At 37.4% G+C, this 23778-nt stretch overlaps 1 protein-coding gene across 1 annotated transcript in view; it reads right to left on the bottom strand.

Moving 5' to 3' along the window:
* Positions 1-5161, bottom strand: part of PHACTR2 (phosphatase and actin regulator 2) — a 135806-nt gene extending 130645 nt beyond the window's left edge. Inside the window, exon 1 of the mRNA XM_049789389.1 lies at positions 5070-5161. Within this exon, the coding sequence (XP_049645346.1) occupies positions 5070-5115 (46 nt within the window). The 5' untranslated portion in view covers positions 5116-5161. The remainder of the gene's footprint in view (positions 1-5069) is intronic.
* Between the last annotated feature and the right edge of the window lie 18617 nt (positions 5162-23778).

Raw genomic sequence — 23778 nt, 5'->3', positions numbered from 1 at the left:
GAGGCTGAGCTTTGCAGACAGAATCCCAGTTTAATTCCTGGCAACAAAATGTGTCTCCAAGCACCACTGAACTAGAAGAGTCCCTATGTGCTGCTCGGTGTGTGTGACCCAAAATGCAAAGCAAGGTTGGTTTAATATCTGATAATAGAAATTAATAAAAAATGAATGCAAGGTTGGTTTAATACCTGAAATTATTAAATGTCATACAATCAACTAAACAGTGTCCCAAACATCTTTAAAAAATAAAACTAACACTTCGCATGCTAGACACATTCATAAATTTATAAGAGAGGGAAAATTTGTGATAAAGAACACCTATGAAAATTCCACATAACATAGAAGGGAAAGATTTCTTTCTCCCTTAGATGAGGAACAAGCTGAAAAATGTTCTCTCTTGCCACTCTTATGTTAACTTATCCTGCTTACTGAGGGAGTTCAGTTAAAATAGGAACAGAAATAAAATGCATTCAGATTGGAAAAGAAGAAGTAAAATTAATTTTATTTGCCTATGATCTTTCCTATGGATGTTATACAAAATATGATTTTCTAAAATAAATCCTAAGTAATCCACTTAAAAACCAATGGGACTAAAAAACTGAGATAAGCAAATTATCAGGGTACAGTATTAATATAAAAACATCTATTTTGCAAATTGGTCTGCAAGTTAAACAATTAGCCTTTCAATGCAACACACACACACACACACACACACACACACACACACACACACACACACACACAACTCAGAAACTGACACTGTAAAATTTATATGGAAAATACCAGCGAACCAAAATCACCAAACAAATCTTGAAAAATATGAACAAAGTTGGAAGACTCTAACTTCTAACTTATCTGTTTCAAAATTGACTACATACAACAATAATCTGTAGAATATGACACTGGTCTGATAATAGATACAGAGATCAATGGGACAAAATTGTAAGTTAAACAATAAATCTTTACATATATAGTCACTTGATTCTTTATCAGGGCAATAAGGCAATTCAATAGGGAATGAGTCATTTTTCAGCTAACAGTGCTAGACAATTAGGTCTCTACATATAAAGGAAATAAATGGTAATATTATATCATACTTAAACTATAGAGTCAGGGATATGTCAGCAGTAGAGCTGTGTGTGTGTGTGTGTGTGTGTGTGTGTGTGTGTGTGTGTGTGTGTGCGTGCGCACTCTGGGCTATAAATCCTCCCCACACACAAAAGTTTAAAAACAGCTAAAAGTATCAAATTCTTAGTAGAAAACATAAACATTACTCTTTTATTTGACATTGGACTGCTTTTTAGATATAGCAGAGAGATGCAAACTAAAGAAGATAATGAAGAGCAATTATAATCAAGCATTTACAATTCTGATTTGAAAAGTATACTACTGAGACACTTAAACAGAAAAAAGGGGGAAATGTTTACAAATCATATATTTGGTAAAGAACTTATATCCAGCAACAGAAAGTCAAACTATATGATTAAAACTGGATCTGGAGGGGTCGGCGAGGTGGCGCTAGAGGTAAGGTGTCTGCCTTGCAAGCACTAGCCAAGGAAGGACCGGGGTTCGATCCCCCAGTGTCCCACGTGGTCCCCCCAAGCCAGGGGCAATTTCTGAGCGCTTAGCCAGGAGTAACCCCTGAGCATCAAACAGGAGTGGCCCGAGAAACAACAACAACAACAAAAAAAAAAAAAACTGGATCTGGATAGACACTTATCCAAAGAAGATAACCAAATGTCCAGTATACATGTGAAAAGATGGCCATAGTAAGTAGTGAAATACATAAAAACCATAGTGAACTATATCTTCATACTCAACAGGATTACTGAGTCAGTAAGATAATAAGTGATTGGAAGATGTGGAGAAATTGAAACACACACACACACACCTAATAGAAATATAAAATGGTGCATACCTGGAAAGCTTTGGAAAACTGGAAATTCCTTAAACCATACATAAACACAGTTACAGAACAACCCAATAATTCCACTCCTAGATATCCCCCCCAAAATAAAATCTTATGTTTACTGAAAACTTGTACATCAAATTGATAGCAACATTATGCAGAGTCAAAAAGTGGAAGAAGATGAAATGTCCATCAATTGCATGAATGAATGAGTGAAATGTATATTTATTTCATGGAATCTTATCTGTCACTAAAGTACTGATGCATGTTACAACATGGATGTCCCTTGAATCAGTATGCTCAATAAAGAATGCCAGCCACAAGATGAAATACTCAGGAAAAGCAAATCTGATGTAAGTCTGTGAGCTATATAAGGGTAAAGGGTTGAGAAATCTAAAACTTGAGATTGTTCATTTTACAAAGCTGTAAATACACTTTTGCAGAAATAAACTGTACACTTTTGATGAGTAAATTTTATGGTGAAGTAAATGTCAATAAACCTGTATATACTTAGCAACTAATCTAGACTTAAGCAGTTAACTAGCCAATGGTCAGATCAAATAGAACAAAGATCTTCACGCCATTCATAAAGTCAGAGCTAGTCAACCAACAAGAAAAGAAAAGTCATGGAAAATACAGGGTCTGACAACCCCAAATCCAGAAATGAATATCAACATAAAACTTAGCTATGACAGCCAAATGTGCTATTTGGGATTTTGTATTCATTGATAATCTGAGAGTCTGGTAAACTGAAAAAATGTCAATTAACAGTAACAGACTTAGAGAATCCATTAGATCTCATGAAAAAATAGTTCTTCTGTTAGAATATCAAAAATTATGTCATAGCCATGATCTTGCTTTAAACTACAAGGCAAAATTCAAAAATCTACTATGATGTCTAGATTAAACACAATGCTCTTTAAACAACTAAACTTAAAACCAACAGATTAAAATAAATTACCACTTCATAAGTTATTTCTCTGAAATATCATTTATGATCCAGTGTAAGTTGTTCAAAATACTTTTGTATTTGTAAACTACAAAGTTCTATGGAGTGTGTGTGTGTGTGTGTGTGTGTGTGTGTGTGTGTGTTGACAGGGATCAAACTCGGGCAAGGCAAGTGCCTCATCACCAATTTATATCCCATCCTGATTACTTTTTAAGGCCATACAAACTCTCTAGGTTTTTGTTTTTGTTTTTGGTTTGTTTGTTTGTTTGTTTTGCTGTAGTAAGCAAGAGCTAAGATGGCCCCATTTTCCCAAATCATTGGTGATGAGAATGTTGCACTGGTGATGGGGGGCCTTCTTTACATGACTGAAACCCAATCACAATCATGATTGTAATCAAGGTGTTTAAATAAAAAAAGTATTAAAAAAAAAGATCGCCCCATTTTAAGAGTTCTACTCTGAGGGCCAGAGCAGTGGTGCTAGAGGTAAGGCATCTGTCCTGCAAGCCCTAGCCTAGGACAGAGAGACCACGGTTAGATCCCCCAGCATCCCATATGGTCACCCCAATCCAGGAGCGACTTCTGAGTGCATAGCCAGGAGTAACCCGTGAGCGTCAACGGGTATGGCCCACAACAAAAACAAAACAAACAAACAAACAAAAATGAGTTTTACTCTGTTCTTAATCATCACCATCCATATAATATTCTTTGCTTTTTATAAAAGCAAAATTCTTAAGATGAACTCTGGCACTATTTTCTGTGAGGAAAAATTCAACTCAGAGAACTATTCTATATTCTTGAAGTCATGGTTCAGTTTCAATTTAACTTGAAAGCATAACTGAGCAGAAATAAAAGAAATCACGCTGTTTTAAAGCAAGACCAAAGAATCGACATCTCCTTTGCACATGCTGAAAAAACTCCAAAATGCCGCAAAGCTCATATAAAGTCTCTGTTCCAGACACTGTACAGCCTTTTCCTGAACAGTAAGGTGAGGTGGGTCTTTTTTGAGGTGCTTATATCATTCTCCTTCGCAGAATTCTTTCTCCTTGGGCCTACACCTACGTCTTAGAAAAGCTCTGCTGTCTCAGGGAGTTCAAATCTGCAGTCTGAACAAACCCATGTGTGGGGAGGCAGCTGGGATGATGGGACTCTATGTAGGTTCGTGATATCACGCAGCTGACTGAAAATCCTTCAAGTGTGCTGTCACTTCCTTTGATGCAAGATCCTGTTGATGTTTATGCCACTTAAGAGTTGGGACAAATATCTCAAGGAATAACGTAAATGGCTCCTGGGAGCTTTTTGTTTCATTGTTGAATTAAAAAGAAATCAAAACAATAACCTTCAAATATTTTTCCTTGCCCACTCACAAGCAATGTTGCCTAAGCTATTTATCCGTATACTAATACAAAAAAAAAAAAAAATTAAAGGAAACCTGTCTTCCTTCTCCCTATCCCATTTCCCAAGCATTTTATTTGTAAAGAAAATGGTGGAGAGAGAAAAAGAAACTTTTATAACAAGACACTGCAACCCAGAAACGTTACATAGGTTGCCATCCAACCAACTTTTATGAACCCTCACTGAACTCCTGAGTTATGTCTCCCAAACAGTCCAACTTCTGTGCCTGTCATAAAGCAAAGAAAGATAAGATTCGAAACTGTGCATTTTGGGGGGTGGGTGGTAGAGGAGTGTTAAGTTATGTCTGTTCTAACTAAGCAGTGGGGTTCTGCTAGAGGTGGGGCAGGCAGTGGCATTGCTTCTCCCAAAACAAACAAACCAAGAAAACCTATCCATCAGTGGACAAGCTGGAAAGAAGATTTTGAGCTAGCCAGTCGGGAAGGGTTTATTTCTATTTTATTTCTATTTACAGGGGAAATAGACGGGAAACCCCACTGGCATTTTGCAGCTGGCTTCACTTGGGCCCTTTTTAATTTTTTTTTGCAAAGCCGGGAATGCAAGAGTGCAGGCATGCACAAGAAGAAAAAGAAATCCAAAAGCGGAGCCTGCGCCTTTAAAGTTCCAATTGGGCCGGACCCCAAAAGAAATTCCACTTCTGCCCGACCAAGAGAATTTGGGGGGGCGACCTCTCGGGTTTCTCCTCCTCCCCGGGGAGCTCGGCGGGTCCAGGCAGCAGCGCCCAGCGAGTTGGGGGAGCCGTCCCGGGGGGTCCCCGCGGCCCCCGCCCCGCGCCCTCGGACCCGGGGCCGGACCCGAACTCACCGCTGCCGGGCTGCGGGGACAGCGCGGACACCGACGTCTGGCCCATGGCTCCGCGCCGGGCCGGGCGCTCGATCACGCGGCCGCCCCGCGACTCCGCTCATCGGGCCGCTCGCTCTAGCACTCGCGGGCGCCTCTCCGCGCGCCCCCGGCCCGGCCCGCGCCCTCGCCCGCGCCCTGCCCGCTCGGCCGGCCGGCCGCAGCCCAGCGGATGCCTGTCATGCCTCGGTGCGGATCGGCCGGGTCAGGGGTCACGGGGAGGGCGGGGAAGGAGCAAAAGTGGGGTGCACCCGGGGGTGGGATGCGGGGGCAGAGCTCGGAGGCCGGCGCGCGAGCAGGCACGCACACGCACACACACAGACAGACACAGACACACAGACAGACACACAGACAGACACACAGACAGACAGACAGACAGACAGACACACACACACACACACACACACACACACACACACACACACACACACACACACACACACCAGAGCCACTCTTGCAGGCCAGCCCGCAGGGTGCTAGAGATTTTGGGGCAACTCCCTCTTCTCTTCCAAGTTTTACACACATATACACACACATCCCAAAGTCGCCCTTGCACCCCACAGGGTGTTAGAGATTTCGGGGAACTCCCTCTTGCCTTTCAAGTTTTACACACACACACACACACACACACACACACACACACACACACACACACACACACACACACACACACACACACACCAAAGCCACCCTTGCTAGACATTTTGGGGAACTCCAGCTTCCCTACAGAGTTTCTTTCCAGGCCCAATTACGAGCCTTTGGGGGCCTGCAAGAAAAGGAATTCAAGTCCTAAGTCAGGGCACTTCTTGATGACCCCTGCCTCTCCAATGCTAGTTCCTCCCTCACATTCTGATTCCAAGTGATGCCCAGTTGTTAAGAAGGTGCTTTCTATTTCCTTTCTTTTTCTATTTTCAAATAGTTGGGTTTCTTAAAAATATGTGATACACACACACACCACAGTCAGGTTGGGATCCTGCAGGGTTGAGAGCATGTGGCTTACATACTTTGTTCTCCATCACTTAAAATCTGGAGTCTAAAACATAGTGAAAGGCACAAACTCCAAAGACCATTTCTTTGACAGACTTAGGTCCCTAAAAAGTGAATTAAGTCATGCTATATATAAAGTCAATATTTTATCTAATAAATAATCTTATCTAGTAAGTGCTTAAGAGTTTGGGCTGGGGGACAAGAATAATTTATAATTTGGAGTGCAAAGACTTCCATAAAGCATATACTCATATAACTGCCAATCGGAACACACAGGGCTACTCTATCTATATCTTCTTGAAAAAATATAACTATAAAGGACCCTTGAATAATGGAGTAAAACTGTCCTGGGCCACTGATACCTGGGCCAAATTCTGGATTCCACCAATAGGGAATGTAGGCTGATTGTCACTCAGGACCTGGACACATGAATTGGGAATTAAAATCTAGTTTCAAATTAAATTTGTGACTGGGAATGGAGAAGGTCAAATTTTCTAAGCCCTTCCATCACGTAAGGATCCACTGTTACAAATAAACACTCTTGTATTTACAAATGTTGAGTCATTTCTGTTATTCTAAACAACTCTAAACTACTAAAATGCTACATAGAATATAGTTTATAAAATAAAGTCATGCTTTAAACATCTAGAGAAGTGTATTCTTGATTTTCACTATCCTTTTACATTTCTTTAAGTCATTTTCTTAAATAAAACTACTTTCCCTGGGGCCAGAGTGATAGCACTGATAGGGTGTTTGCCTTGCATGTGGCAAAGTGGGATGGGCCCTAGTTCCATCCCCAGCATCCCAAATGGTTCCTCAAGCCTACAGGAGCAATTTCTGAGCAGAGAGCCAGGAGTAACCCCTGAGCACCACCAGGTGTGGCCCAAAATCAAAAACAAAAACAATAACAAAAAAAACTACTTTCCTTCACTAAAAATAAGTAAATGGAGTTGATTATCCTTGAGATCACCCAGAACTTTGCTTTGTTATTTTGAGGGACATTTGTCTGTCTAACCGTGTTTGCCCTACAATTTTTCATGCCCAAATAAACAACCCATTTTTTGGTTGTAGGGAAGTTGTTTTCCCTAGAACAGTGTTTTCAACCATTGTGCCGTGGAAAAATTCCAGTTTCATCCGTAATAGACCAATCATTAGATTCTTTCATAATAAAGTAATTTTAAAATCATATCTTTGTGTTTATCTGATTCCTATTCAAGAGAATTACTTTATATATAGTCAATATAAGCACAGAGTTTTTTTTTTTAACATTTTCTAATGGTGGTATGCCTCGTGATTTTTTTTTTCATGAAAAAAGTGTGCCTTTGCACAAAAAGGTTGAAAAACACTGACCTATGACAGTGTGATCCATTATTTAATTCCCTTTGCTTAATTTTTTCTTAAGAAGTCTTGATTTTTTTTAATGTAGCTGGTTTAACCAAGTTGCAATTTCTAATTAGGATAATTAAATTAATGCTAACTATGCGCCAGGTCTCAGGAGTGAGTAAACAATGCTAAAGATTCTGCCATATCTTTGTTTGAAGTTATCTTCAGTCAACAACTAAAAACCCCAAATAAAAGTTTTCTACCTAAAATGAGAGGAAGGAACTGACTTTTCACTCTTCCAGTTGAAAGAGGTAGGTCACTGATTAGAGGAAATAGTAAATTTCACATATTAAAAATATAAATATTTTATATATGGAAATATTTTGTTAACATAAGTTAAAGCTTAAGGTACAGTACTATTTTGCTTTTTTTCCTTGAGGAACCATAGTGCTTATCTTTATTTCTTCTACAAATTCATATTTCAAACATCAAAAGGGTATTCTATATGTCTAGTCTTTCAGGATTTGCTTAATCTATCTATATTTACCTTATTCAAAACCTTTCATGATTTGCTAGTTAATATAATCTTAGCCTCATATGAGATTTGTATAATCCTTTGATCAGGTTTCACATTATTCTCAGAAATGTTTTCAGTTCCATTACTTTATTCTTGAAGCATGTCAACCAAAACTGGAGGACAAGTGCTTAATTTTTCTCTATGATGTGAGATAGTATTTCATTTTGTTTCCCCAATTTCTGATTGGTCTTGGCATTTAATAGGTTTTTTGGGGGGGTTTGTTTGTTTAGATTCCGTCTAATATATTAAGCATATAGAAATTTGTAAATTTCCTCTGTAGGTCATAATATAAAGATTAGAATTGATCATCTAACTAGGGCATTTTAAGATAATTACAGTACATTTTACTTTAAACTTTGTAAAGTTCATTGTTATGATTCAGTTAACTCATAGTTATACTAAAAGTTATAGGTATTAATGTCATGGATTTGTCATTTAACTGTGGAATCATCTGAAATATATGGACAATTCTCAGTGTATTTCCTCTTTTTAGAGAACTTATTAAAATGTTAGCATCTAAAAGAAAACATTAGCGGGCCTGGAGAGATTGCACAGTGGCGTTTGCCTTGCAAGCAGCCGATCCAAGACCAAAGGTGGTTGGTTCAAATCTTGGTGTCCCATATGGTCCCCGTGCCTGCCAGGAGCTATTTCTGAGCAGACAGCCAGGAGTAATCCCTGAGCAATGCCGGGTGTGGCCCAAAAACCAAAAAAAAAAAAGAAAACATTAGCATCTTCAGAATTAACCTCTACCTACCTCTGAGGTAGTCATCTTTTTTTCATTCTTCAGTATTGTCTAACTTATCCTGTTCTTGTTCTTATTTTCAAAGTCAATATTTTATCTAATAAATATCTTATCTAGTAAATGCTTAAGAGTTTGGACTGGGGACTGGGAATAAGAATTATTTGTAATTTGGAGTGCAAAGACTTCCATCATGTAAATACTTTTACATCATAACACACAGTAAACTGGGTTGCAAAATTTATGTCAACTGATTTTCAAAATTTCTGGAAATTTAACAACTGGTCTATATGAAAGACCTTCAGCATAACACTTCTTTTTAAAAAATATATGGGGCTGGAGAGATAACATGGAGGTAAGTCGTTTGCCTTTCATGTAGAAGGTTATTGGTTCGAATCCCGGCATCCCATATGGTACCCCGAGTCTGCCAGGAGTGATTTCTGAGCATAGAGCCAGGAGTAACCCCTGAGCGTTGCCTGGTGTGACCCCCCCCCAAAAAAATGAAATAAATAAAAAATATATATTATGCTGTCAACAAATCATGGCTGAATTCAAAGAATCCAGTTTAATCCTCCTAAAAATATAGGATATTGGTATATACTGTCTTTTCCATGATACAGACTAAGCAGCTTTCAACCTTCGAGAGAATTTCTATGAGTTATTCATTTATTTCTGAAAAGAAATTAAGTGGATTAGTTAGATAGAATTTCTCCTTCCTGAAACAGGCTTGCCTTTTGACAAAAAATATTGTACTTAAAGAGGTTCAAGCATTCAACCCTATAAAGAAAATGTAAATGGATTGTCTGAAGTAGTTGTTATTGAACTTACCTATCTGGTCTAACCAAACTTTGTAGCTCTCCTAAAGGATGTAAAATAACTAGATTTATTCAATGGATGGAAAGAACTAGATCTAGTAGATGAAAATAAAAAAAAAGATAATTCTAATTAAATTTATCAATCTATTCATATGATAGTGTTCTTCTACAAGATTAAAATCAAAATTTCAAGTGTAAAATTTAGTGCCTGGAAAATGAGGTACCTTGTTGCTGAATATCATAGAAAATCTTCTAACTCCTACTGTCTTTTCTAAGTGGCTGGATTCATCCAGAATCTGAGCTTGGAGTAGGAGAGAGATCTTGCTTTTTCAGAAAATAAATGACATAAATGCATATTCTTGGGATCCACTTTGCCTACGTGCTGAGGCCTCTGCTTGCCACTACTACAAGATCCCAGTAGTTGGAGAGGAGGTTTTAAGAAATGTCCAGGAGAGAAGACATAGGTCGAATAGTGGCAGCTAGGAAGCAACAGGGCTGGCAGTAGTCAAAGGAAACTACAGGAAGATTCTCTTCCTTGACACTTCTGGGGCTGGTTGTAAATATCCAGCAAATTACTAAAATTGTTCCAGGTAATAATAATTGTATTCATGGAAAACTTTTCTGGTGGAAAGAAATGAAACTTAACGATTAGGACTTAGTAATTTTCCAAACAGAATTTTTTTCATGTATTAGTTTGTTTTGTACACAGTGTGGTTAAAACAATTGATTTTCTCAGGTCATTTAAAAAGCACCATTTTAATCAATAATTTTCTTGCCACCTACCAGACTTATTAAGAAGTAAGTAGAAAACATTTTTTCTCTCTCTCTTCTTCAGATAGAGATGCTAGAAGTCAATGTTTTAGTTAGACTAATTTAACAAAAGAGGTTTAATAATCAGTAAAAGACTGTGTAACAGGGGCCAGAGCTATAGCACAGCAGGAGGGCATTTGCCTTGCTCTCGGCTGACCCCGGACAGACCGAGGTTCGATTCCCAGCATCTCTGAGCCTGCCAGGAGTAACCTCTAAGCACAGCAGGTGTGGCCCAAAAACCAAAAAAAAAAAAAAAAAAAAAAAAAAAAAAAAAAAAAAAAAGGACTGTATAACATATATATCAGAAACTAAAAATTGACACACAATTTTTAAAGCATTAGCATATTTTAAAGTATTTTATTGAGACAGTTTTAATTTTTTTTTCATAGTTAGTTTTCAGGCATACAATGTCTCAGGGCCAATCCCACCACCAGTGTGACCTCCTTCCACCAATGTTCCCGGAGTGCATCCCTTGCCACCACCCCTATCCCCAGCCTGCCAGCATAACAGGCCCATTTTAAGTTTTCGTTGTTAAAGTTTGTGTCTCAAGATTTCATTGTTGTTGACTTTGGCTTGGATATTTAGTCCTGTCCTTTTATAACTCCACGAATGCACTTGAGACCACTGCCCTCCCCCCCCCCCCTTATTTCAATTGTGTTTCTCCTTTTCCACTCAATGTTTTTCCTTCTCTTCTTTATATTCTGGGGCCAAGAGAGTTTGAGACAACTCCCATTTAAACCAATGAATTTCTTCAAGCAGTTATTCTAAATATCACATATAAGTGATTTGATTCAGTACTTATCCTTCATTTAAGCTTACTTCATTTAAGCACTAGCATAATTTTAAAATTTAAATCTGTTTTCAAAATATTTTGGAATTATCACTTCCAAATGTAAGTACATTTTGACAAAACCAACTTACTTAGAAAAATCAAAGGAGTAGCCAGAGCGATGACGCAGAGGTAGGGTATTTGCCTTGCACGCACTGACCTAGGACAGACTGAGGTTTGAACCCCGGCATCCCATATGGTCCAAGAGCAATTTCTGAGTGCATAGCCAGGAGTAATCCCTGAGTGTCACCAGGTGTGGCCAAAATAAAAATAAATAAATGAATAAAAATAAAAGTGCTGAAAAGCAAACAGAAAATAGGAATGTTCCTGAACTACAAGATTTCATTTGAAATTCTATAACTAATACTGACTCTTTGAAATATTTACTTTATAGCCATTGCAAATAAATATTTTCTATACCTTTATTTTGACAATTCTGAGAAATATCAATTAAAAAATTTAAAGATAGTCAAGATGGCAATCTGGGAAAGGGAAGTATGGAAAGGAACCCGAAAATATTGGTGGAGGAAAATTGAACAGAGGTGGACCAATTGATACTGGAACACTGAATGTCTAAATCTCAGCTATGAGTAACTTTGTAAATTGCAGTGCTTTGATAGAAATATTAATTTTAACTTGGTAATTAAAATGGATAAGAGGAACTTTGGTTAAGAAAAGAATTACAACTTTGGACATTCTAGTTAAATTATACATAAATGGAAGAGAGAACCACATTCCACATTACAGAAAAGGAAATAAACCTGTAAGACAAGCTTCACTTTGCCATTGTTCTCATATTTTTATTTGATTTATTTCCTGATTTTTCCTTCTCCTTTTTTCAAGCTAAAAGGATTAAAAAAATTAATAACTAGGGGCCAGAGAGATAGCACAGTGGTGTTTGCCTTGAAAGCAGCTGACCCAGGACCTAAGGTGGTTGGTTCAAGTCCCATATGGTCCCATGTGCCTGCCAGGAATGATTTCTGAGCAGATAGCCAGGAGTAACCCCTGAGCACTGCCGGGTGTGGCCCAAAAACAAACAAACAAAAAAAAAAAACAAAAAAATTAATAACTAGCTCTTGGCTAGGCCTGGATCTCTACAAGATGATGTGGCATATCTCCTGTGTGCTTATTTAGTGATTGAACTAGACAGAGATTTACTCCAGAAAGTAAAGACCTCAAGAGGAGGTATTGGAATTTCTTTTCCATAAACTTTCTCCCAACCCAAGAGAAAAGGTGTGACACTTGGTTTATTTTATTTTATAAGAAAACAATTAATTATCCACTATATTTAAAATACAAACAACTGCTATAAATTTAGTTATTCCATTTACCTAGTAAATATCTGGGAACAGTCCTTAAAAACATTTTAAATAATACTCTGTATAAAAAACAATTGCTAAAAGTGAGTTTCAGCTGTGATGTTGCCCATTACATCTATCCTTAGAAGTTAACAAAATGTTTAGCACATAGAGGGCACTTAAAGATGGGAAACAAATGAAAGAAAAAGCATTTAGGTTAGCAACTATAGAGTCTGAAGTATGAATGGTAAAAAAGCAAAACAAAACAAAAAACCAAAAAACAAAACTCCTTCTAGGAATAAATATAAGATTTAGATAATAGTCTGTTGACTCCATAGCAAAATAGAAATTCATCTATCAATGACTATATATTTCCTCTTGTATGCTGTTCTATTTATAAACATTGAGTCATTTAACTGAATTGGCTGAGAGTTTCCTATGGGCTCAACACTTCCAATACACGAAATGTGAAAGATAAACCTTTCCCTGTGGAGTTAGAGAACCTTTATGATAGAGGTGGGCTTTGTGGTTGATATGCACAGATACTGACAGTGAGTATTAAGGGAGAGATTTGCAAAATATATAATACAGGCACCACAAGTTTTAGAAGACTTGAACTCTAAGAAGTTCTCACATGTCCTATTGTAGTCAACTCAATTCAGTGCCTCAGATTAAGCAACTTTGACCTGCTTTCTAGCCCTGTACTTTTGTTTTTCTAAAATTTCATGTAAATGGAAGGACATCATTGCCAGTTTTTTTTAATCTGGCTTCTTTCAATGAATGTTTTGATTTTAATCCATTTGATTATATGGGCATTTTATTCGCCTTATGTCCTAACTATTGTTCCTTGATCGTACAATATTTTTGTTTATATATTTACCAATCAGTGGACAACTGTGTTTTAATATTTTATTTTGTTCTAAAAGAGATATCCTTGATTATACAATATTGCTGTTTGCATATTTACCAATTAATGACAACTGTTTAATAATATTATTCTGTTCTATAAAAATAGATATGATATAATTCCATGTAAATAAGAAATCATTTATTGACTCATCTATCCAACAAATATGCATTTCCTTTCTCCCAGGTTCTGTTGTAGGTGCTAAACAAAAAATAAAAATAGTTTCACTCAGAGAACTTACAGCTTAGTGAAAGACAAAAAATAAGAAAAGAACCTAAGGCAGCACATTTTATGACCATGTAGAAGATAAGTGCTGCTATGAAATGGAGTGATAGTGATGGATGTCCTCACTTAAATCTGTTATCTTAGTACAGATTATACATTGGGAGGAACATTAAGGGACCAGTATGGTCAAAGTAAAGTAATGGAGGGAGAGGTGAGAAGGGAATTCTAAACTACGTAGGTCTTGTACTTGAACACAAAGGCCGTACGGTTTCCTATTACAAAGAAACAAGGAAAAAATAACAATGGGATGATGTGATCGGAAATGATTTTTAAGCATCTCTATGGCTTCTGATTAGGAACAATTAAGACAAAGTTAGAAGTAGAATAATAGAAGAGATAAGATTAATCTAGGCAGAAAATGATAATTATTTACACCAAGCTGGCAGCAGTGAAAATGGTGAATTGTAATTGGCACATTAAAAAGGTTTGTTTTTATATTTGTGGTGCTAGGAATTGAATATACACCCTACACCTGACCTACATCCCAGAACCATGGATGTATTTCTGGATAAATCTAGGTACATTTTTGTTCATGTTCTTGTTGAGGGAGGGGGAATACCCAGTAATATGATGGTACTCAGGGAGTCATATGGATACCAGTAATTGAACCCAGGTTGACCTCATGAAAGGCCTTACCTACTGTACTATCTCTATAGCACCTATAAAGAGATTTTTGTTTACTTGTTTGGGGGCCCCACAAAGCAGTGCTGAGGTCTCACTCCTGGCTTTTTGCTCAGGGATCACTCTTGGCAGTGCTCAGAGGACTATATAGGATGTTGGCAATGAACCCTGATTGACTGCAAGCAAGGCAAGCACACTATCAGCTGTACTATTGCTACAGTCCCACATCTAGGTAGACTTTAAAGGTAGATGGAGCTGGAGAGATAGTAAAGGGGTTAAGGCACTTGTCTTACAAGTAACCCACAGTTGTCCAATCCCTGGCATAAGATGAAAAGTAGACTTTTAGTAGTGAATATAACATAGTAAACATAGATATTTATAATGCTGTACACTTGAAGCCTTTATGTTATAGAATTAATCTATTAAATTAATATAAATATATTAATAGAATATTAGTTCCAATTAAAGACAAAATAATGCACAACAGAATTATATATAGAGAAAGAGATGAAAAGAATAAACAAGAGACAAAAGTCAAAATTCAACTACTGTGCTCTCTAGGTATAAAAATTTTGAAAGCTAGTTTTGAAAGAAAAACTGCACAGATGCACAATAAAATAGGGATTTAAAATGGACTATCTAAAAGTACCAAGATCAAACAGACAAGCATTCTTTTTTTTTGTGGGGGGAGTTGGTTCACATCCGGCAGTGCTCAGGGATCACTCCTGACTCTACACTCAGAGATGGCCCCTGGCAGGCTCGGGGGACCATATGGGATGCCGGGATTTGAACCACCATCCTTCTGAATGAAAGGCAAACACCTTACCTCCATGCTATCTCTCCGGCCCCACAGACAAAAATCCTTAAAATCATGAAGCAGAGTCATACAAATTAACATACTTAATATGATGGACAGTGTACAGACTGAAGAAATAGCAACTGCACTTTGTATAAACAAAGGGTCTTACGATAAATAATAAATTTGTAAGAATGTACATTATGCAATACATAATTTTTAGCTATAATGAAAATTTGTAACCATTATAAAAAGCAGTTGAAAACAACACATTTTGAAAACTAAGAAAAAAAAACTGCCACTAACAATTAACACAGGAAATCAAACTAGCTAATAAATATTTAGAATTAAATAACAATGAAAAGCTCTATCAATCATGTAGGATAAAGATAATGTAGCAATTAGATATATATTACCCTGTTTTCCCAAAAATAAGACAATGTCTTATATTATTTTTTGTTCCCAAAGATGTGCTCGGTTTTGTTTTCAGGGAATGTCTTATTTTTCCATGAAGAAGATGGTACACATTTATTGTTAAATGAAAATAAAGCAAATTTATTACCTGTATATGGTATGGTGTCAGGACTCCATTTAACGTCACTGGTTGCTAGATGCCAGTCGGGGCATCCTTAGCAACCAATTTCTGGTAAATTAAGTTTCATTTTGAGACAAAGACTAGGGGTCCTTATTTTCGGGAAGATGCCTTATATTTCACCCAGAAGGAAATATGTAAGTAGGTCATACTTTCATAGGATGTTTTATTTTGGGGGAAACAAGATAAAAGCCTTAAATATATTTGCTTTTTTTTTTTTAAGGAAAACAGATTATTGTTGGAGAAATAACATGCTCATAAAATAATCATATAGGAAATGGATGAATGTAAAGATGAAAAAGAACAAAATTTAAAAAGAGAAATAAGTGGGAGTAAAAATAGAGAGAAGATTCTCAGCTTTCATATGTGGATTTGGTACTTTCATTCATCTGTGTGTTAATAATAAGTTGAGTTAACAAAACAAGTTCTGAAAATGCTTTGTGTTTCTACATCTTTTTCTGAGCCTGGATCTCCTTCTGGCTTTTTTCCGTGACTCCCAGTCCTACCTCTTAACTGGTCTCACACATGCCATACCCTCCTCTCTCCCCATTTATGAACTTTCACCTGTGGCCCCTTGAAATCGCCATTAGGCCTGTGGGGAACTTCCTGATCAAGAAACATCCATCTAAATGTTGGAGTGGAAAAGTAAATGGAATGTAGGTGAAGACAATCAAAATGAAAATAAAATTATCTGGTACTTAAAATTATCTGAAAGTAGGAAGATGAATTTTATTTATTTATTTATTTATTTATTTATTTATTTATTTATTTATGTTTTGGATCAATTATACCTGGTAATGCTCAGGGTTTATTTCTGACTCTGCACTCAGGGATCACTTCTGGAGATACTCAGGGAAATATATGGGGTTCTGGGGATTGAACCCAGATTGGCCTCATACAAGGCAAACCGCCTTACCCACTGTATTATATCTCCAGCTCCAAAAAAGATGAATTTTAAATGATTAGTTTTTGCACTCTGAGAACATAGATCTATAAACCACGCCCATCATTAAAATACTCAGCATCTAGAATTAAAAATAGTTGACCTCCTATCTACTGCTTATGTTTGTCTCCTTTAAAGAACTTTCAGTCTCAATTTGATTTGTAGTTGTTTTTTGTTTTGTTTTGTTTGCTCTGGGCCACATTCAGAAATCTACATTCCTGGGTTACTCCTGACTCTTGAGTTCAGGAATTCCTCCTGGTGATGTGTGAGTATATGGAATGCCAGGATGGAACCTGAATCAGCCACATATAAGGCAAGAGCCCTATCCACTGTCCTATCATTCTGGCCCCCTGATATTTTTAAAACTCTAAGCAGCATACTAGCAGAATTGAAAGTAAAGATAAATTTCTCACATTGAACAGGCTTAAACGTATATGAATCTCTGCTTTTATGTTTCTGGTATTTAAAATGCATTAGAGGGTGCTTATAAGGTTGATTCTTAAAAACATATTTTGTTAAATTGTAACTTAAATCTAAGCCTAAGAAATGCCTCTAAGTAAAACAATCCAAGGAAAGTTGTGTGTATTGTAGAGGCTTTATAATATAAAATGGATTTCAGTAACTGCAAATTACTTCTCAATTAACCTGACACATTTTCTAAATAGGTGATAAAGATGGAATCCTGGAAGTGTGGTAATGCAGCATGAAATCAGAATTAATTTAATTAAAACAAGATTTATTCGGGGAGAAATCATATAAGTACACAATTAAGAAGTAGACATAAAATGGGCTTGGAATGTAGCATTGAAAATTGACTTCTCACTTTCTAAAGCAGTGAGGTTCTCTTTTTAGTAAAGGGTCATCATTCTTTCATTTTGCTAAGCAGAAGATTTTTGGTCTTGAAAATGCCAGGGGAAGACTTTGCCACAGAGGAGACGCAATATATAGTAAAGAGCTATCATTGTGAAAGGTTCATGGGAAATTGGTCCACACCAGTGCTTCTCAATTGTTTTCTGTCATGCCCCCCTAGAAAGAAGAAAACATTTTCGCACCCACAAGCAACTGTAAATAGTATCTTTATTAAAAGAAAACTTTAACCTGCAAAACAAAAATATATAAAATAATTTGAGCTGATTTTTTAATCAGAGGTGATGTCTGGATTAATGGCCATAATGAGCATGTTTTGCAATGTATAGCTTTTCAAAACGAGGTTTGAAGCAGGACACAGCAACTCTCAGCTCCAGAGACATACAGAGACATAAACACGGGGCTTAGCTTGTTATGACAGTGTTTGCCGAGGTCAAATGCGCCCCCCTTTACGGAGCCTCGCGCCCCCTCTCTATTTGAGAAGCACTGGTCCACACCCAGCAGCTTGACTGATGGAGGGATGGAGGATGAGGTCTTTCCCTTTCAGCTGGAAGCACGTGTCTACCACCCTGTCTAGCCGATGGTTCTGAAGACACCCTGTCTAGCCGATGGTTCTGAGGTGAAACGGCGGGTAAACAGCTCGCAGACAGTGGAAATATTAGCTTTATTCGGTGGACAAGACTGAAGTCCAAAGACTCAGCACAAGTTCCAGCCAAAAGCCTCTCGCCTTCCATAGATGCTTGTTTTTATCCCCCAGAATCAGGTACCACCCAGTGGTGGAAGCAGAATCAGGTACTACCCTAGGGTGGGGGCAGAATGCCAGGTCACACCCTAGGGTAGGGCACAATCACCGATCAGGTTAGGGTCAGTAACATAATAATCCCCTAAAATATTTACATGCACAACAGGGAACTACAGCAGTACGTTCAAGTGGGCTTCTCCAGAAGAGAGAGCCCGATTTCATTCTTTCTTCCACTTCGATTTCTTATTTATAGGGGTATAGATGTAGATGTTATACTTCTGTGAGTCAATGACACAGAAAGTGATTTGTTTCTGCAAATGAGTTCTCACAAAATATTCAACAATATTTATTAATAAGTCAATATCAATATTCAAAACAGTCATACAGCCTATGGGATAACTTTTGCTTTGTTTCCATGGCAAATACCACTCTATCTCACCTTGAGTTTTACATTTCACGTAGAAGTACTATGAATATTTAATTGTATTCATGTATGTCAATATAAAAATATTTAGTATCTTAATATGAAAACTGGAATAACCACCTGAAAAGTAAAACTTTCACAGCTTGCCAAGACTGCAGTTATGAAAAACTCACAACTTTTTTTCTTCCCAGATTCTCTTGGGTTTGTTCCTTGGATCTTAAATCTCTCTCTATCCATTCCTTTCTATTCATACTCATTTTCCCTCAAAACTTTCTTTTCAATGTCTACTTTGGTTGATAATTTTAAGAGACATTTTCACTTTGACATAAAATACTCTGGGACCCAAATCTATGTATCCCAAAAGAAATCTCATATGTGGAATTTATCCTACTATAGCCTTAGTTCTTATGTACTGGACTGATTGTGAGGTCTGGTTTACCACTAGAGCAAGATGTTGCACAGAGACAATGAGTGAGTGCTCAGTAAGTTCTTATTTTACTTAATTGGTTTGGGTTAGGGATTTAATGGATGAATAGATTCTATGTCAAGAGCCATTTAATGAAAGGAACAAGGGGGAAATAGGAAAATAATTGAGGCTGCTGTAAAAGTACTGGGGGATTTACTGTATAATCTACCAATAAGGTTAGTGTAGACATGATGCCATATGGAGATGAATACTTATGAATTTTTATTAAATGATAGTCTGGATAGTGCAATAATTACATTAATAATGCATCTCCTACACCCATATATTTATGTTTTAATACTTCCAGGGAAAACTGTTCAGATTCACCTCTGGAGTTTCTGGCTTTCAGTAAAAAGCTACTTGGTTGCATAGAGCAGAGATAAAGCTAAACATTCACTAACTAACCTATGTACACAGGCTATTCAACAGAAGGAAACTTTCTGTTTTAATCTGCCTTTTCAGGAAGGAAACATTTAACCACAAAAGTCATATGAGAAATATATTCTGGGTACAAAGAGATAGATAGTATAGGCAATGAGACACCTATCTTACATGCAGGCAACCCAGTTTTGATCCCCAGGTATCATATATACATATATTATAAATAAAATATTATAAATATACATTATATATACCATATATAAAAAAGTCCTTGAGTATGGTCATGAGAATCTTCTGAGAAATCACCCCTTTTGAAAATACGTTCCTTAATATTAAGGGTGTGGTAGCCCCTAGAATTCACATCACCGTGTGAACCACCTACTTTGTGATGGGCCTTATGGTTTCCTTCTAGCCAACAAATGATGGCAAGGCTTCATGGGACCATGAGCACAGAATTATGTCATACTCTACGGATGTCCTTTTAGAGCAGCTTTCTCCTTGACTTTCAAAAGCAAGCACTATGTTGTGAGCTGCCATATGACAAAGAACTAAAAGGAGAGGAGTGAATAAAAACCACTAGTTCAAATAGTCAGGCAAATAGCAAAAGCCCTGTATAGTATTCTTGGGTCTATTCTAACCTGAATGTGGAGGCTTTCCCACACTAGTATGGGTAGGGTGTTTGAGAATACAGCTCAATGAAACTGAATTCTAACTTCTACCTGAAGGGATGAAACCCGGTCTCCTGTATATAAAATGTGCATTCCAGTGCACTTCAGTTATCTCTCCAAATGTAGGTGTTTTTTCCAGTGCTATAACTTCAGTAGTATTGCTAATGTAGCAAAATGACAGCAAATAAATACCTATGAGAATACAGACTCTTCATAAGGAAGATCATTCCATAAAAATAAAGGACTAGAGGAAGAAGAATATCTGAAAAGCTCAATTTAAATGGAGGGAGAAATGAACAGGAAGAAAAGCCCTTAACATCATGAGTCAGATGGTTAGGTTACTACTTCACCTATTGATAAATGCAAGAAAAGCAGAATCAGAAAAATGTAGATAATCATTAGTGGAAGGGTAGTTTACATATCAAAGTAAGTGATTTTGATGAACCTATATCAAATATTATTCAAAATGTTTACACCAACATAGCTAAACTGCTCACTTCCTCTCAGCATGTGAAATACAGAAACATTCTTTTGAAATCATTTTTATACATTAGAACCCAAAGTGTAAGTTTATATTCCCGGAACTGGAACCTGTCACCAATCTTCACTTACAAAATCTGGGCCCATTTCTATAATATTGGGCATTCAGCTATAAATACAATGCAAATGTTTATACAGTATATATAATATATATAAATGCATATATAGTAAAATGCAATGTATACTACCCAATGTATTTCTAGGTAATATTTACTATATCCTGTGTTCCATTATTATAACAAAATTTTTAAATATGACTAAAAGCACAGAAGAACAAAACCTGATTATTTTAATTATCTGTTTATCTTCTATCCACTATGATTCAAATGTTAGCTTGATAGAAAAATAATTTGGTGTCAGTAACTACCCTTCTGGTAATAACAGTCAACAAGTGAACGAAGAAGTCTAGCTTTTCCTATCAGTTCTTTGTTTGTAAAATAGGAGTGATACCATTGGTGATTCTTTTATACTTTTGGTTTTGGGTTTTGGGTTTTTGGGCCACATCTGGAGATACACAGGGGTTACTCCTGGATATGAGCTCAGAAATCGCTCCTGGCTTGGGGGACCATATGGGACACCAGGGGATCGAACAGTGGTTCATCCTATGCTAGAGCGCTACCACTCCGGCCCACCATTGGTAATTTTTTTGGTAACATCCGGCAGTGCTCAGGAGTTACTTCTGGTTCTACGCTCAGAAATCACTCCTGGCAGGCTCCGGGGACCATATGGGATGCCGGGATTCCAACCACCATCCTTCTACATGCAAGGCAAATGCCTTACCTTCATGCTATCTCTTCAGCCCTCCATTGGTAATTCTTATACCTGCTTGAATCAATTTCTAAGGATTCATTGATGTAATTCTTCCAAAATTAGACCATAGCCTTTTATGTGTCAACTGAGCAGTATAACCTAACTACTGTTAAATCAGGTTATCTAAATATAATATTTTCCACTGGTGATGGATGTGATATTGAAGTTACATGAATAAGAAACCATCGTTAGGGCCTGGAGAGATAGCACAGCGGCGTTTGCCTTGCAAGCAGCTGATCCAGGACCAAAGGTGGTTGGTTCAAATCCCAGTGTCCCATATGGTCCCCCATGCCTGCCAGGAGCTATTTCTGAGCAGACAGCCAGGAGTAACCCCTGAGCAACGCCAGGTGTGGCCCAAAAAACAAAACAAAACAAAACAAAACAAAAAAACCATCGTTAACAGTATTATAAATCGCAGAATTTAAATAATAAAAACTATATATACACACTATATTAAAGGAATGTATTAGGAAGAAGATAAGCAGCATAATTAATTTGCACAGATAGGAGAAGCCTCATTAGGAAATTAGAAATTTGGTCTGGTGGTTAAGTTCCTATTTAATTTTAAGAATTTTAAATAATTTTGAAATAACTTTGGAAATAAAAAGATATTTACAAAATAACAAGAACTTCCAAGTTATTAGTTGGCTTTAAGTTATCAGTTAGCTTTTATTTTTATTATCTGAAAACACACATTTTTGTTGTTTGTTTTTATTTTGGGGCCACACCTGGCAGTGCTCAGAAGATAAATACTCCTGGCTCTGTGCTCAGAAATTGCTCCTGGCAGACTTTGGGGACCATACACGATGCCAGGAATAAAATCATTATCTGTACTGGGTTGGCTGCATGCAAGGCAAACTCCCTAACACTATGCTATCTCTCTGGACCCTGAAGTAATATTTTTGTTGACTTTATTTTGGAGGGTCACACCCGGCAGCGCTCAGGGGTTACTCCAGAAATCGATTTTGGCAGGCTTGGGGAACTATATCGGATACCAGGATTCTAACCATCATCCTTTTGCATGCAAGGCAAACGCCCTACCTCCAAGCTATCTCTCAGGCCCCTTTGTTGACTTTTAATTGTAGTATTTGTCTTTTTATTATGATTCTATATTCATCATATAGCCACATATAAGTCCTTTCTGAAATACAACTTACAAACATTTTCTTCAATTTGAGGGATTTATTTTTCCATTTTCTTCCATGAATCATAGAAGTTTTAGTTTGATGATGTTCAAATAACTATTTTTCCTTTGTTTCTCATTATTTTTTCATGGTGTCATATTTCAGAAACCACTGCTGGGATAGGGAGAAAGCCAAATGGCAGAGCACATGCTAAACACATGCAAGGTCTTGGGTTTGACAGCTGGCACCACATGGTCCCCTTAGCACACTGAGTATGGCCTCTACGAAAAAAGAGAAAGAAAACAAAAACATTGCCTAATCTAAGACCAAGATGATTTCTATCTGGACTTTCTTTTAAGAAATTGTTTCTGGGGTCTGAGTGGTAGCATAGCGGGGAGGGCATTTGCCTTGCATGAGGCTGGCCAGGATTCAATCGCCAGCATCCTATATGGTCCTTCCAGGAGTGATTTCAGAACCCAGAGCCAGGAGTAAACCATGAGCATCACTGAGTGCGCAGCCCCCCCCCCCAAAGAAAAAGCAAAAAAAAAAGTGGTTTCTTATTCCATCTTACGTTCTGATTTTTTAGTAACTTTGAGCTTTTTTTGTTTTGTTTTGCTTTGTTTTTTCGGCCACACCCGGTGATGCTCAGGGGTTACTCCTGGCTATGCGCTCAGAAATCGCTCCCAGCTTGGGGGACCATATGGGGTGCCAGGCGATCAAATCCTAGTCAGTCATAGGCTAGTGCGTGCAAGGCAGACACCTTACCGCTTACTGCTCTGGCCCCTGAGATAATATTTTATATATGTTGTGAGGCAACCAACAGTCTCCCTCCCTTCTGCACTTAAACATCTTGTTGCCTTAGTACCATTATTTACTAAAAAGGCATTCCCTTTCTTCACTGAATTATCTTGGCAAACTGATTTATCCTTGCTGAAAAATCAATTTTCCTAAATGTAGGGATTTATTTCTGGACATTCCATTTCCTGCCATTTATTCCTATATAAACTCCTGCCCAAACTTGACTCATAGTAAGCTGCATTAATTCTTTCTGGCCATTAGTAATCTACGTCCTCAGAGTGCTCCAGTAAACAGCCAAAAGGTTTTTACCTTCACTGTCTCCACGTCGATT

This window comes from Suncus etruscus, chromosome 15 (assembly GCF_024139225.1).
Source record: "Suncus etruscus isolate mSunEtr1 chromosome 15, mSunEtr1.pri.cur, whole genome shotgun sequence".
NCBI lineage: Eukaryota > Metazoa > Chordata > Mammalia > Eulipotyphla > Soricidae > Suncus > Suncus etruscus.
Note: the sequence above shows the minus strand (reverse complement) of the source record. Positions and strands in the feature narration are given on the sequence as shown.